The sequence below is a fragment of the Phocoena phocoena genome, chromosome 19 (genome assembly GCF_963924675.1).
Source record: "Phocoena phocoena chromosome 19, mPhoPho1.1, whole genome shotgun sequence".
In the NCBI taxonomy this organism is placed as follows: Eukaryota; Metazoa; Chordata; class Mammalia; order Artiodactyla; family Phocoenidae; genus Phocoena; species Phocoena phocoena.
The window spans coordinates 40,193,883-40,209,389 of record NC_089237.1 but is presented as its reverse complement, the minus strand read 5'-3'; the positions used below and the strand labels follow the sequence as shown (position 1 = coordinate 40,209,389).

The window sequence follows — 15,507 nt, the reverse complement described above, 5'->3', positions numbered from 1 at the left end:
GAGGATGTATTTATTTGTTCTCTTTCAAGACTAAATTTAGGGCCCTTCATATGCAGACCCATTGGTAGACTGTGTCTTGGGAACCCTCTTGGCCTCTGGGAGAGAAAAGAACTGGGGTCAGTTTTCTGCAGCAAAAGGTACGGCCCGTCTTGGCTTCCTCCCGTCTGTGTATTTCCTAGCCCTCAATCGACAGAGCCATATGGCTTCTGCGGTCTGGGGGAGTGCTCCCTGGTGGGGCCCACCGCCCCAAGCCCCAGCCCAGCCGCTCACGGACATCGACTTCTGCTCTGGGGCACAGCTGCAGGAACTAACCCAGCTGATCCAGGAGCTGGGTGTGCAGGCAAGCTGGAGTGAAGGTCTCAAGCCAGGACCAAATCTCTTCCTGGCCAAGGACTTTGTTTTCTCTTTGCTTGGTAAGTCACCCTCCCAACCTTCGGGAACTTGCAGCTCTCAGCTCCGCCTCACCCCGCCCCGGCTCTGGATCACGACTTTACGATCCCTTAACTTTCCTTACGTCTCGTTCACCGCCGGGACCTTTGCTTTCCTCCTCATGCAGAGCTCCTGCTGCTTCGTTGTGGGCTTCGCGAGGGTTCCCTGGATCTGGGGCCTGCACCTCTAGGTCCTGATGCTCGGGGACCTCATTACGAGGCCGGCTTCACACTCCTGGTGCCCGTGCTTTGTCTAGATAGCACTGGGCAGGAGCTGCAACCAGACGTGGGATCCTGTTACACATGGCTCTTCCTCCCAGAGCAGCTACGTGGAACCTTGGTCGGGGAGGCATGGCAGGACTGCCTAGGACCCCCAGTCCCAGGAGGAGGTGATTCGATCCACCCAGCCCGAAGCAAAGAATCTCCCAAGGATCCGCAAATCTCCATGGACCACCGACACCTCACTGAGCCTGAAGCACACGAGTCTTTGGAAAACTCACCTAGTAATGTTTCAGTGCCAGAGTTGCCTCAACAAGACGTAACCGATGTTGACTTTCCCTCACCACTGAAGAAAACGAATGTTGACGTCACCAAAGCAACCGACGTTAGCCCAGTGCCACAGCCATTGGAGGCTCCGGAGGCGTGGCCCACATTGTGCCCCGCCCAGGTGGCTGCCTGGTTCTCTGCTTCGCTGGCTGCGGTCACTGAGTCCCCGTTTCCGGTTCCGGGTGCCCCGCGCTTGGTCCACGCAGCCCGCCACGCGGGGGTCACCACCATCCTCCTGGCTACGCCCGGGCCCCCGCGCCGCCTCCTGCTTTTCGACTTGACCCCCGTGGTGTCCATGGCCGGCTGGCCCCAGGGGGCTCAGAGCCACTCGTGGGCTGGCCCGCTGGCCTCAGCGTCGTCTTCCTTCTACCTGGTGCCCGGCGGCGGCGGGAGCGACACAGAACAGCCGTATGCCTCCGGCTGGCAGTTCTGCTTCGCCCACCAAGAGCTGGCGCTCAAGACGCGCATATCCGTTCCCCTGCTGCAAGCGCACGCGGCGGCCCAGGCGCTGCTGCGCCCTCTGGTGGCCAGGACTAGGGTCGCAGCGCCCTACCTCCTGTGGACGTTGCTCTACTGGGCGTGTGAGCGGCTGCCCGCGCTCTATCTGGTGCGAGCCGAGAATGCGGGCGCCTGCTGCCTAGGGCTGCTGGATGAGCCGGGCCGGGTGCTCAAGGCCGGGGCGCTGCCCCACTATTTTCTGAGTGGCCAAAAGCTCCGTGCGGGGGACGGCGCCGCTTCGCTGCTCGGGGCGTTGGCCCTGCTTCGCAGGGACCCTGCCCGCGCCCTGCGCGCGGCTGTGGAAGAGGCCAAGGCTGCAGGCAAGGAGGGGTGGCTTAGCCGGCGTGGGAGGCGGGGCCAATTAAAGACGCTGTTCCTACTAACCTGGAATGTGCTTCTGTTGGCCAGCGGGATGTGGAGGGGACTGTTCTCCCCTCACCTGGGAGACCGGCTGAGCGCTTTGGGCGCAAAGAGCCCGTTCTAGAAGGACTCCTTGCCGGTTCCTCCTACCCTCCTCCCGCCCCATCCCTGGCACAGGTCGTTCCATTCTGGCCTCTCCACTTTCCAAATCTGTGGCCAGCACCCCTCCCACTCCGGTGCAGCCTCTGGCATCCATCTCCCTCCAGTTCTTATGGTCTTTTCTCTTAGGAGTCAATAGGGGTGGGGGTAATATATTTGCTGAAAAAACGTGTAAAGGAGAAAGGTATGGAGACCAGGGACTGACAAACTTGTCTCACAAAAAGCAGAGACATTAAGGAGGCCGGATTTCACCCCAGGATAGACCTCACCACCACCTCTATCTCTTCAGTTATTCCCCCCACCTTCCTCATCCAGTTCTGTCCTCCATCCCGGGCAGTAGGGTCCCTTTCTCCATTCTCGGGGCATCCGCCATTCCATCTATCTAAGCCCAACCTCTCTCCCCATCCAGAGTTCCATTCAGTGAAGTCGCCTCCTTGTCCCTCCTCCTCTGAACCCGGAGACATGCGAGATATGCGGCTTTGCCTCGGCTCCTCCTGTCTCTAAGACCATCTCCACTCCCTGCCTCCAAGGAACCCCGGGGTTCTGCCGGCCCAGCTTCACCTCCCCCTCTTTCCCGGCGTCGCCGCCCCCTGCCCCGCCCCTGGACCGGCTCTCGGGAGAGGGGGAAGCCGCTGTCGCCGCCGCCGCCGCCTCAGCTTCCCACAGCCGCTACCGCTGCCGCCGCTGCCGCCGCTCCGCTTGGTCCAGCCGCCAGGCCCAGCGCTCACTTCGTCAGACGAGGGCGGTCTGCGGAGGCACCCTCACTCCTTCCTGGGTTCTGGGATGCCTAGCCGGGCGTGGGGGGAAGCTCCGCTTGCGGGCTACGGGGAGAGAGGAACCTGGAACCAGAGCCAGCGCCAGCCGTGCCCGGATCGACAAGACCAGACAGGTTGAGGGGCGTCGGGGAAGGAAGAGGGGGCGCTATAGGCAGTCCCGGGGAGGACAAGGAAACCGTGTCACAGAAAGCTCTGATGCGCTCTGACTTATAGCGGGTCTGTTCACATTTGGGGACCTGTGACAACGTGGGTGCCCTCCTCTCTCGGGGGGCTTGCTGGATTGGAGGGCGTGGGATCTAAACAGCACCAGCTGTCCCCGAGGAAATTAGGGGCTGCCAGTAAAAAAGAAAAAAGCTAAAAACCTATGCTCCTTATTCCGAGGTGACACAGGGCCCTTCAGACAACCACCTGGTGTAACCACTAGGAAGGGCGCATTTGGAGGTGACTTCAAAAGGAGTGGATGGTAACAAGGTGAGGAAAGGGGCTCAGCAGCTGGAATGCTGTGCCACTAGAAATGGGGGTGACCTGGTAAAAAGCGGTATCGTCTAGAGACAGGGTCTGGGAACCTCTTCTTGCTGATTGGCGACAGTCTGGATATTTCAAGGCATAGTTTTTGGGGGATTTCAGTGAAAAACAGTGGGGGATTCTTCACTTCGAGGGTGGCAAAAGAAAAGACACCAAGGTTGGGTTCTTCCTAGACACTGGCAGCACCCCAGCAGGGGTGGGGTGAGCTAATATCCCCAAAGCTAAGGACCCACACCCTTAAAATTACAAGAATGGCTTTGGCAGGAGTGCAGGGCCCGGAAATAGGGTGGAAAGGTGCCTGGGGATATTGGAACCACATCCTGGAAAATTTGAGGGTCTTGGCTTTGGGATAGTGTTAGTGGGGGACAGGGACATTGCAGATCAGAGAAGGGGGAGATTTCTGTGGGGAGCAAAGGTCGAGGGTTGAGTCAACTGAGAGGTACATAGGCTGCTGGGTCTGGCGAAGCTACCACGAGGCCCAAGGGTGGGAGCTGGTGCCTGGGATGGGGTCGTCTAGGGCTTATCCTCAGGTCCCGTGGGTGAGGCGGCGAGTCGGACCGGAGAGTCAAGAGCATGTCCTGGTGAGCTAGCGGGCTTCTCCGGGGGGGGGACTAGTGTGCTCCGGGAGCCTGCCGGTTTTGGGGTGTCTCCTCCCGGGGCGCCATGGCGGCACTGGCCAGCAGCCTGATCCGGCAGAAGCGGGAGGTCCACGAGCCCGGGGGCAGCCGGCCCGTGTTGGCGCAGCGGCGCGTGTGTCCCCGCAGCACCAAGTCCCTTTGCCAGAAGCAGCTCCTCATCCTGCTGTCCAAGGTGCGACTGTGCGGGGGGGGGGGGGGGGGCGGCCCACGTGACCGAACCACTGCCCGTGTGAGTGGCTGGGGAGGGGTCTCTGGGCCGGGGGCCTCTCCGCCTAGGAGGTTGAGGCCAGGGACTCGGAATAGCAGTGCCCGACTGACGGGGACTCCCCGAAAGTTTAAGGAGGTGGGCCTGGACCACAAACTCTCGGCCAGACGATGCCTCAGTTTCCCTTGTCTCGTGCCCATAACTCCGAGTCTCCTCGCTTTCGAGGACAAGGGGAAGGTTTGAGCGGCTAAGCCAGGTGCCCCGAAGCCTGGAAGCTCCCGCTCGCCAACCCCTCCCAACACAGGAGTCCCCACCCCCACCATCCTCTGCCTATGTGCCGTCTCTCGCGATACTTTCAATGCCCAGTGGAGGGGCCTGGGGGTTCCAGACTCCTGGGTCACCCCAAGGGTTTCTGTGGCTCCGGTAGCCCCATCCCTGTCCCGGTTCTCCCGCTCCTCCAAGCCTTGGATCCGTTCCTCCTCGTCGAGCTTGCCTGGCTCGGTACCAATCTCCCCAGCTCTCCCCTGGGTGTCCTTGCAACTACCTCGCCAGTCCTTCCCTCTGTGCGAACCCCTCCCGTGACCTGCACTTCAAGAAGGGAGATGGGCAATCCCCCACGACCGCCTACACGGCTCAGAAATCGGGCCCCACAGGCTCAGGAGACCCTCTGCCGCGAGGAAGTCAGACACACTACAGGGCTGGATACCCGCACGGAAACTGGGGGTTGTACCGTCTACGAAGGGGTACCAGGAACTTGGCCACAAGCACCAGGTGGGGAGAGTTGTGAGGGTTAGCCTGTGGTCCCCGTCCCGGTGCGACAGGCGGGAAGTCCCTCTGGCCTCGCTCCCGCCCACTCTAAGCTCCCCTATGGGGAGACCCCCCACCCCCTCGCTGGCGTCCTCCTCCCCCCGCCGCCGGCCCTCCGCAGTGGTATGGTCAGCAGCCCACCCTTTGAGTGGGACCCAGCCCCCACGTGAGTCAGCCAGCCTCACCAGCTCCCTGGCCCCTCCCCCATTTCCTTGGTTTAGTACCGAATATCCCCCATCCCAGGTGGGTTACCTGGCTGAAGGGGAGAGGCTGAGCCTCAGGGAGGGCTGGGCCCCCGTGAGCCAGCAGACTGACAGACAGACAGACAGACAGATGGGTCGGTGTCAGACAGGCCGGCGGTGGGCCAAGGCGAGGCCCGCGCGAAGCGAGCGGCAGCTGGAGCAGCAGGTGCTGAATCAGCATCAGGTCCAGTCCCACCCCCACTCCTGAGGGTGCGACCCTACCCTGGGGTCACCTTAATGCCCCCCACATTCCCAAACACACTGCACTTTCAGCAGCTCTGCCTGTCTCCCTCTGTCCTCTGCGTTTCCATGTATCTCTCCCTTTCCTCTTCCTTCTTCTCCCCTCCCCCCATCCTGGTTGAGCTGTAGAGTAGGAATTAAACCTTTAAATAAATTTCAGTCAATTAAACTGAAAGCTGGTAAGAGGAAGCAGAAGGGACCCACACCCCAGCTTCCTCTGGAGTCAAAGAGAGGTGGGAGAGAGCTTGCTTAGAGGGTCAGGGAGCTGGGGCCCTGGGACCCTCTTCCTTCCCTCCATCCTCCTTTCTTTCTCTCCTCTGATCCCGCCAAGTGTAGCAATGTTTCTGGGAACAGAGATGTCATGTTCCAAGATGAATGTCTCTCTCTCCAGAGCCTCAGCTCAAAGGCATCGTCACCAAACTGTTCTGCCGCCAGGGTTTCTACCTCCAGGTGAATCCAGACGGGAGCATCCAGGGCACCCCAGAGGACACCAGCTCTTTCAGTGAGAGGGGAATCCAGCTGCTGGGTGGGAAGGGGGAGCGCAGGCATAGGAGATGACAGTCCTATTGTGGCTTCAGGTTCTGTTGTTTTCAGCCTGGCTCTTTGACCCCGCAAAGGAAGAAGTAGAACTGGGATCAGAATTGAGTGGGGGGCTCAGATGGGGATTGGATGCTTGGGGTACTGATACCCCTTCTCCCCACCCCTAGCCCAGTTCAACTTGATCCCTGTGGGGCTCCGTGTAATCACCATCGAGAGCGCCAAGCTGGGTAACTACATGGCCATGAATGCTGAGGGGCTGCTCTACAACTCATTGAGACAAGGGGGCAGAGTGGCTTGGAGTCAGGGAACTCCCCTAGCTACAGCCTTCCCAACTACAGATATTTTGCAGCTCAGGGCTTCCTCTCCCTCCAGCTCTTGGCGACACCCTGTCCTCACTGCCCGCTCCCAAGCACCTCCTCTAGCGTCCCTCCAATCCCTTCTCCTCCAATAGCCTCCTAAATACACCCAGGCTCTTTGAATGTCCAACTCTTTCAACCTTTTAGGACCCCTGTGTCTTCTCCAACCTCCTCTAGACCTCATTATTACTCACTTCCCCAGAGTCATTCAGGATGCTGGGGAAGGATTCAGGAACTCCTCCAAGCAGAAATTCCCTCCAGGTGCCCTGGATGGTGAGAGGTTGGGAGTAGAGCAGAGAGAAGTTATCTTCTTATCCCAGGCCCCCAGAAGTCTAGTTCCCGGCCCTCGAGGGGCCATCAGACTCTTCCTCATGCTCCCTTTCTCCCAGTTCCTGCGTGGACTCAGAAGTTGGCTCTCCCCAGTCTCAAACGTATGGATTATATCCTGCCTTGTTCTTCCCAGGGCTCCCTTCTGTTCAGTGATGTGTCTTTTTGTCTTTCTGTCTGTGTGTGCCTTTCTGGGTCTTTGTCTCCTCAGCCACATTTCACAGCTGACTGTCACTTTAAGGAGTGCGTCTTTGAGAATTACTACGTCCTGTACGCCTGTGCTCTCTATCGCCAGCGTCGTTCTGGCCGGGCCTGGTACATGGGCCTGGACAAGGAGGGCCGAGTCATGAAGGGAAATCGAGTCAAGAAGACCAAGGCAGCCGCCCACTTTGTGCCCAAGCTCCTGGAGGGTGAGTATGGACCCCCAGGGAAGAGGTGGACCACATTGGACGGTATTGACCTTGACATGGACATTTAGTGACACACAGCTAAGGGACTATAAGTGTTTTAAGAGGACACATGCTATGACAGGTCAAGCCAGGAAGGCTTTGGTCTTTGGAGGTTTGGGAAGCTCTCTTTCTGTGGGTTCCCAGAGGAGCAGTGTAGGGGAAGGGAGCCCTTCCGAATGATCACATGTGAGAGTTTTTCCAAATGTTTACCTATTACATTACATAGCTTGCTGGTTTTCCAGCCCCCTGTAGTAGTTACATCCCTGCCTGCCACTCAGCCCCAAAACCAAAACCACACATTTTATTCTTTGGGTAGCACAGCACCCCACTGCTAGGTACTAGTTTCCGTATTGGTCAGCTTTCGCTACCATAACAACCCCCCCACATCATCCTCCAAATCGGTGGCTTATAACAAGAAACATTCCTTTTTGCTCTCAAGTCTGCAGGTCAGTTGCATCTCTGCTCCAACCTGTGGGTCAGCTCCTTGCCCCACGTCTTCCCACTCCTGGGCTCAGGCTAAAGGAACAGCTCTTGTTTAGGATATGTCATTCTCCTGGCAGAGCATCCAGGAAAAAGAAACTTGCAATGCTTTTAAAGCTTCTGCTAAGCTATGACACATGTCCTGTCTGCTCACATTCTGTTGGCTCAAGGAAGTTACATGGCCAAGCACAAAGCCAATGATGTAGGGCAATATATTCTGAATCATTTTAAAGAAGAACAGAGTCTCTCACAGATATCAAGGAGCTCTTGATACATTCTTATATAATCCTTTGTTAGGATGTGGATTGCCATATACTCTACGATTTGTACCTTATTTTCTTTTTTCTTTCTTTCTTTCTTTGGCTGCGCCGGTCTTAGTTGCAGCATGCAGGATCTAGTTCCCTGACCAGGGATCGAGCCCAGGCCCCCTGCACTGGGAGCACGGAGTCTTAACCACTGAACCACCAGGGAAGTACCTGTAGCTTATTTTCAAGTTGTGTTTTTAAGAAAGAAAACTCTTAATTGTAATACAGAAAATGTATCATTCTTTTCTTTTAGAGTCAACATTTTTGTGTCTTGTTTAAGAAATCTTTCCCTTCTCCAAAGTTCAAAAGATATTTCTATTAAAATTTTCTATTAAAATTTTCAGGGGCATATTTTTTTTAAGAAGATGATGGGGGTAGGAGTTTATTAATTAATTTATTTATTTTGGCTGTGTTGGGTCTTCATTTCTGTGCGAGGGCTTTCACTAGTTGGGGCAATCGGGGACCACTCTTCACAGCAGTGTGCGGGCCTCTCACTGTCGCGGCCTCTCTTGTTGCGGAGCACAGGCTCCACACGTACAGGCTCAGTAGTTGTGGCTCACGGGCCTAGTTGCTCCGCGGCACGTGGGATCCTCCCAGACCAGGGCTCGAACCCGTGTCCCCTGCATTAGCAGGCAGATTCTCAACCACTGTGCCACCAGGGAAGCCCCAGGGGCGTATTTTTAACATTTAACCATCTGCAGTTGATTCTTGCATATGGTGTAACGTAAGGATCCAATTTAATCTTTTCTTCCATATGGACTGCCATTTTTCCAGGCCTAATTTTTGAATTGATGTGACATACAAGCCATATCACATACCATAGCATCATACATACGTGGTTCTGTTCATGGACTTTCTTTTTATTGGTCACCTACTTTATCACTGCATTGGCCATAATGAGCCATGGTATTTGGTTAAGTAAGGCTCCCCTCTCTTGTTTTTGTTGTTTTTTTGTGTTTCAACCAGAAGTGTTCTGGCTATTTTCACCCTTTTACTCTTTTATGTCAAGTCTGGAGCCATTTCATCAAGTCCCAGGAAAATCTCTGTTGGGTACCCGTCTGTGCTCTTTACACAGCCAGCTCACTGAGCCCTCACCACTACCTGATGAAGGTCAGTGTTATTTTCCTCATACTACAGCTGAGATGCACAGAGATGGACTGCTGGCACACAGCTGCAAAGCAGTAGCTCTTCTGCATGCCCCAGCACCCAGCTCACCCAGGCAGCACAGTGGATACACTGATAAGCCTGAGACCACAAAGCCTGGGTCATCTGCAGTCACTAGCAGTGCATGCTGTCACTTTGCTGAGGATCCCTGGTGACAGCAGAAACCATGCAGGTTTCTAAGTTGACCATCTAAGTTTCTAAGTTGACCATCTAAGTCAGTTCATTCTCATTGACTGAAAAACAAAACAAAAAACAAACAGGAAACTGACCCCTGGAGATAGTTCATATTGAGAAGGCAGGCTGGCAGTGGGTCTCCATAATAGAGGGGAAGATGTGTGTGTGTGTGTGTGTGTGTGTGTGTGTGTGTGTATTGGTATTCACATCAGAGCAAATGACTAGTATCTGGATTGTTTCATCAATTCCATATTTCAGTTCTTGAAAGAGAAGGAGGTAATCTCATTACCAAGAAGATTAAATGACTTTCCAAGTCACTCAAGTTCTCTATCCTCTTAGTTCATGGGAGTAATATTTAAGGCACTTCATTTGCAAGGTTATTTTGAGTAAAATATATGTAGAGCAAGTGGCCCTCCATACTGGGTCAGCAGCTTCAACATCACTTGGCAGCTTGTTAGAAATGCAAATTCCTGGGCCCCACTCCAGTCCTACTGAGTCTTATCACAGGGTGTGAGGCCCAGTAACCTCTGTATCAACAAGAAACCCCCTCCAGGTGATTCTGGCGCTCCTGAAGGTTGAGGACCTCTGGTGTAGGGCATCCACCACAGCACCCAAAGCGGTCAATTTTCAGTGAATGCTAACAAGTTTGGTCAAAGGTCACAGAGCTAGTTCATGGAAAGGCTAGACCTTATTTGGTCTCTGGCCCTACTGAATAACTTTTTTCACCAACTGGAGTCTTATCTCCAAGGATCAAGAGCTGCAAGGTCAGATATTGGTATTAAATAGATCACCTGAAAATATTCAAGTTTAGGACTTGGAAGAATAACAGAGGTGAGCTTTAGGCTTGTGAAGCACCATGGACAATTCTTAGCTTGTCATTTAAGACTCTTGTAGGTTGAGACTGGGAGGCTGACCAAGTCCAATGTACGCATGGCATTCTTAGAGATGTACATGTCTGTGTATACAGCCCCTCGAACACAGGAGTTGCTAAGGGTCCATTATCCGCGAGTGGGTTAAATCTTTACTGCAGCTGTCAGGCTGGCTTACATTGGGATTTTTATATTACAGATAGCTTTGGGAACAGAGATCTTTATTATACCAACATTAAAGTAAACAAACAAAAAACCAAATCAATAATAGTCATATCTCTCTCAAAGAGCTGTTCGTTTCTCACTTTCCATTGTTTAGCTCTTTGTAGACAAATCTTCATCTCATCCCATCCACAGTGAACTCCCAGTTTTGTGCTCTTTTCACTGACTTTATCATAAATATTTTCTGTGATGTTCCCTAGTCTTCATAATTGTCATTGTGATGTGGCTGGAAAAGATTGCCTCAAACTGAGATGACAGGATTTAATTGTAGATATTTATCTGGCTACCACTATTTCCTAAGTAACAGTGTTGTGGCTACTTTTCTATAAGTCAAATTTTCTTCTTGTCGATGTTCTTCTTTAGATTAACTTCCTAGAAGTGGAATTACAGCAAAAGAGAGTATAAACACATCTGACTACTGGAGCGATAAGAAAGATGTTTCCCAAAAAAGCGACCATTTCTTTGTTAGTGGCAATGTATAAAGACACTTGTTTTATAAAAAGTAGTCCTCAGCATTGGGTGTCATTATTCAACTCCCCTCCAACTTTTTCTTTTTCCAGTTTAGTGAGCATGTAAGTTTACCCTGTTATCGTTGCAATTTTCCTTTTTGTAAATCCTATATCCCTACTTCCTTCCAAAGACATCTGGTCAAACGGGCTTCAGAGAGAATTCATTTCAATTAGGGTGTACGTGTATGTGTGTGCATGCTGTGTAGCTATGGCTCTTTGTATCTGGATACATATAAGAGTCCGAGTATCTGACCATCTCTGTGTGTGCATCCGCTTCCATGTTTATGCCTCAAAGAACAGACGTGTTGTGGAGTGTATATGTCTGGGGTTCTGCTGCAGACACCTTGTTTCTGAGCATGTATTCCTTAGAGTATGCTCATGTGTATGTGTGAATAAACTGTAGCGTGGAATCGTGGAGAAAATGCAAGTAATGAAATCAAACACAGACCACTTGTGGCTTAACACAGTTCTCTCATCTGTACCTTCCTGCATAGCTCTGCTAACATAGGGAACCAATTAATGAATTCCAAATAACAGTGAAATGTATAGAAGAGATGGGACGATTTGGGAAAAAGTGGACAGATCCTACAAGCCTCTAGTTTTCATACAGAAAATAAATAAAGCTTCAGTGGGCTGGGACTTTTAAAACCATTTATCAAATGAGTGATACTGGGCAGTGATACATACCACCAACAACAACGCCCACACATGCCTTCGTGCTCTGTTCTCTGAGTCTAAAATGAAGATCGGAGCAAAGGATGCTTGTGAAAGTTAAATAAGATGATGCTATAGAAGGTGCTCAGAAGACGTGGTCCCCTGTAGGAAAAGGAGTGGAGGGGACCCAAGTCCCAGGCCTAGGGCCCCAGTCTCTTCTCAGACTCTGAAATAGACAATGACGATTCCTAATTGTAAGTGTTGCCAAAGGTCTTCCCAAAACACCTTAACCAGAGCTAAAAATCTTACACATCATTGCTAAATACATGTAGTTTGGAGGTAGACCAAATTCTTCAAACCATGGGGTTTATGATGAAAAGATTGTCAAAGGTCCACATGGGGTAGAGGGAGCTGGAAATCACTGACACAAATCTGTAGATTTCAAACTTCTAAAAAATCCCAATAGAACCACCCACCCCCCAACCCTGTCAACACACACACACACACTTTTATCCAAACAACTTTTACAGGGAACCCCAAGCTATGAAAGAGATGGGGGCAGGGGCAGAGGCAGAGGATATGTGGGCCTGCCTACTTCTCTCTGGAATCTGACGAGGGGCTCCTGTGGCACATCCACACACCCTGGAGCCCCCCAGGTGAAAACCATGCATCTAGATAACCCCAGAGTCCCGGCCAGCACTGCCACTCTCTAAGGCTAAACTGCAGTTTCCAAGCAGTAACAGACCAGCTAATGTTTTCTGAGAGCTTCCTATACTCCAGGTTCTGTGCTTAGCTCCTGACACATGCTATCTTATTTTGGCCTCACATGTTCTCCAGGAGGAAGACCCTAGTAGTACTCTTAGGATCCCCATTCTCAGCTGAGGAAGATAAGGCCCGATGCAAGGATACTGGGCATTATAAGAAAAGTGTCCAAGTTCATTCAGCTTGAATATCATGGAGCCAAGAAGCAAACCTAGATAGTCTGGGTCTCGAATCTGTGTTCTTAACCCAGCCTGTAAAGCCTCCCAGTTTTGAGGGTTAAGTAGCATCTTTACAAGTTAAAGTTCCCAATTCCCCATCAACTGACATTGTAACAACATTTTTAGTTTTGGGGTTTTTTGGTTTGCTTGTTTTGTTTTCTTTTGCTTTGTTTTTAAGAAGAGGTATGGGAGTGACCCCCAATTCACCTCAATCTCTTATCTAAAACCCTCTGTGATCAGGCCAAAAGAGTAGAGCTCAGAGTTACTGTCTAACTTGAGGATCAAGCCATTGACTTTGACAGCAACCATGGCTGCTGGGAAGATTTTTCCTGCAAGTATTTTTTGATGACAGGACAAGGTGGGAACGGAAACAGAGACTAGCATCCAATACCTCTCAGGGCTTTAAAACCCACCTTATTGGACTCCCCTGGTGGCACAGTGGTTAAGAATCCGCCTGCCAATGTAGGGGACACGGTTTCAAGCTGGTCCGGGAAGATCCCACATGCCACGGAGCAACTAAGCCCATGCACCACAACTACTGAGCCTACGCTCTAGAGCCCGCGAGCCAAAACTGCTGAGCCCACGTGCTGCAACTACTGAAGCCCATGTGCCTAGAGTCCATGCTCTGCAACGAGTGAAGCCACTGCAATAAGAAGTCCACAGAACTCAATGAAGTGTAGCCCCCGCTCGCATGCAGCAATGAAGACCCAACGCAGCCCCAAATCAATCAATCAATTAAAAAAAAAAAACCGGCTTATTTACCAGGCACTACACTCCAGTGAAGTAGACAGGACCATCCCCATTTCATGATGGCAAAACTGAAGCTCAGAGAAAATCTGCTGGAGATCCCCTAGGTCAGAAGCGTCAGAGCCTGGATTTGAACCCAGCACTCTCTGACCTTTCATCACTCTACACGAGACCTTGGGGAGAGTGGGTCCTTGCCCTTCTTCAGAGCCTTCCTCAAAGCCTTCCTTCTTTGCCTGCTTCCACCACAGCCCTTGTCACCAGCCATGCCAATACTTGTTGCCACTTCTGCCTCTTCTACTACCCAGAGAGCCTTGGTGGTAGAGTGTGAGTACACACAGGGCCCTCTGTGAAGGTCTGCTAGGGAATGAACAGCCCAGTCCAAGTAACCCAGACCTCCGAGGAGATGAGAACCACCCCTCCACGAAGGAAGGATCTTAGATTACAGGAAAGCACCACTGGACTGCCCAGCACCACTGGACTCCAAGCACTCAGAACCCCTCCGGCCCCTGGAAATTCACACTTCCTCCCTCCCACCCATGGTGGCCTTCTTTGGTCTCTGGGAAATCCCAGGGCAACTTCTGACTTCTAAGTGGGTGCCCAGGAGCCAAATTTTCCCCAAAAGTTGAGCTTGTGATGGGGTATTCAAATACTCCCAGCTAGAAGGACGCTTGTCTGTCTTTCCCTCTGCTTCAGGACCAAATATCACACAGGACAGTGTGTTTAAGAACCTGGGATCTGGAGTCCACCAGACATGGGTTTGAGTCATGGCTCTGCCTAGCTCTGCGATTTGGGGTAAATTAACCTCCTTAACCTCCCTGAGTCTCCAAGAGGAAACAGTTAGTAACTAACCGTGACCACACAGTGACGTTTTGAGAGTCAAATAAGATAATGCACAGAAAATGCTTAGCTCAGGGCTTGGTTCAGAGCAGGTGCTCAAAAGGAGTGGAGCCTTGAAATTGAGCCCTGCCCTCTCTCAGAGGCTCTGAGCGGCTGGTAAAGGAGGAGCCGGTGGTCAGAGTGGAGCAGGGAGAAGCTCACCTGTGGGAGGGGGGGATGGGGACAGGAAGGGAAGCCCAATGCTGAGTCAGTGGGAGCTGCGGAGGGCACAGTGACTCAGACAGATGTTCCCACTCAAAGAACCTGCCCCAATACTAACCACAGGAAGCAGATAGGAGTTCAGGCAGTAGGGCCTTTCCATGGTAGAAACCCACGGGCAGTGTGCTAGGGAGGTGGAAAGGGGACACCAGGGTGGGGAGGGAGGGGAGAAGATTAAACTTCAGGCTGTAAAACAGAGAGGGAGACACAGGGCACAGTCTCTCCCACAGCCCCTCGGAGCGAGGTCCAGGAAGATGAAAAGGGCAAGCTGCCTGGGACCAGGAAGAAGCCGGCTCCAACTTCAGTAGGACACCCTCTTTCCTGTAATCTAAGATCCTTCCTTCGTGGGCTGAGACCGGAGAACCTTAGCTGAAGCCTAGAAAGAGAAGAAAGGAACTCGGGTTGACTGAGCCCCTACCCTGCGCCCAGGGCCAGAACTTTATAATGAGCTTTATCTCTAGATGCTTCTCTTGTGTCCACACAACCCAACACTGCAGGGCAGCACCCCCGTTGCATATCTAGGGGCCCAGGTGAGAGAGACGGCACCAGCTAGACGTGGCAAAGCGGGGCTTCAAACCCAGACCTATATGGCTCTCTCAAACCTGTGCTTTTCCTTTCAGAAAGGCAGCACCGTTCTTCAGCACTGAAGCTGTCGGTCCTGGGTTCAAGTTGACACTTCTGTCAACTACTAGATATGTTAACTCGGATCAGTCACTCATCTCTCTGGGCCTCAGTTTCCCTGGCTATAAACCAAAGAGAGTAGTGGTACCCACTGCTTAGGGTGTGGTGAGGATTGAAGGAGTTCAAGCCAAGCCTGGTACAGAGTCAATGCTCCATTTATGTCGACTGTGGAGTTTGTGTTCTTCTCCAATAAAGCCACTCCCCAGGAAAGTGGAAGAAAGCACGGCTGCCCCCACTCCATGTAGGCTGCAAAGGAGAGAGCCCTGGACATGGGGGCTAAGGACATGATATCAGAGCCCAGCCCTACACGTTACCTGGGGTGTTACCTTGGACAAGTCACTGGACGTCTCTGAACTTCAGTGTCCTCACCTCTAGAACGAGGATAGTGAGGCTACCAACTGTGCAGGGCAATGGTGTCACGCCGGGTAGGTGACAGCCCCTAGCATGGTCCAGAGGAGAGCAGAGACCAGGAGGCAGGGACTGGAATTGCCCTGTGGTGGAGACTGATGAGCTGTGGGGAGTAAGAAAGAG

General features: G+C 52.5%; 2 protein-coding genes across 2 annotated transcripts; both read left to right on the top strand.

The window, feature by feature from the left end:
* The first annotated feature begins 199 nt into the window (after positions 1-199).
* Positions 200-1,837, top strand: LOC136138191 (transmembrane protein 102-like). Its single transcript, XM_065896805.1, is given in 3 exon segments — positions 200-413; positions 515-1,797; positions 1,799-1,837. Coding segments are annotated over 3 exon segments (1,536 nt in total).
* Positions 1,838-3,955: 2,118 nt separating this feature from the next.
* On the top strand, positions 3,956-14,968 carry LOC136139128 (fibroblast growth factor 11-like). The gene is made up of 6 exons (XM_065898025.1): positions 3,956-4,139; positions 5,816-5,926; positions 6,132-6,253; positions 6,859-7,057; positions 10,780-10,812; positions 14,916-14,968. The coding sequence occupies exons 1-6, from the start codon at positions 3,956-3,958 to the stop codon at positions 14,966-14,968; spliced, it is 702 nt and encodes a 233-aa protein (XP_065754097.1).
* Positions 14,969-15,507: the final 539 nt, after the last annotated feature.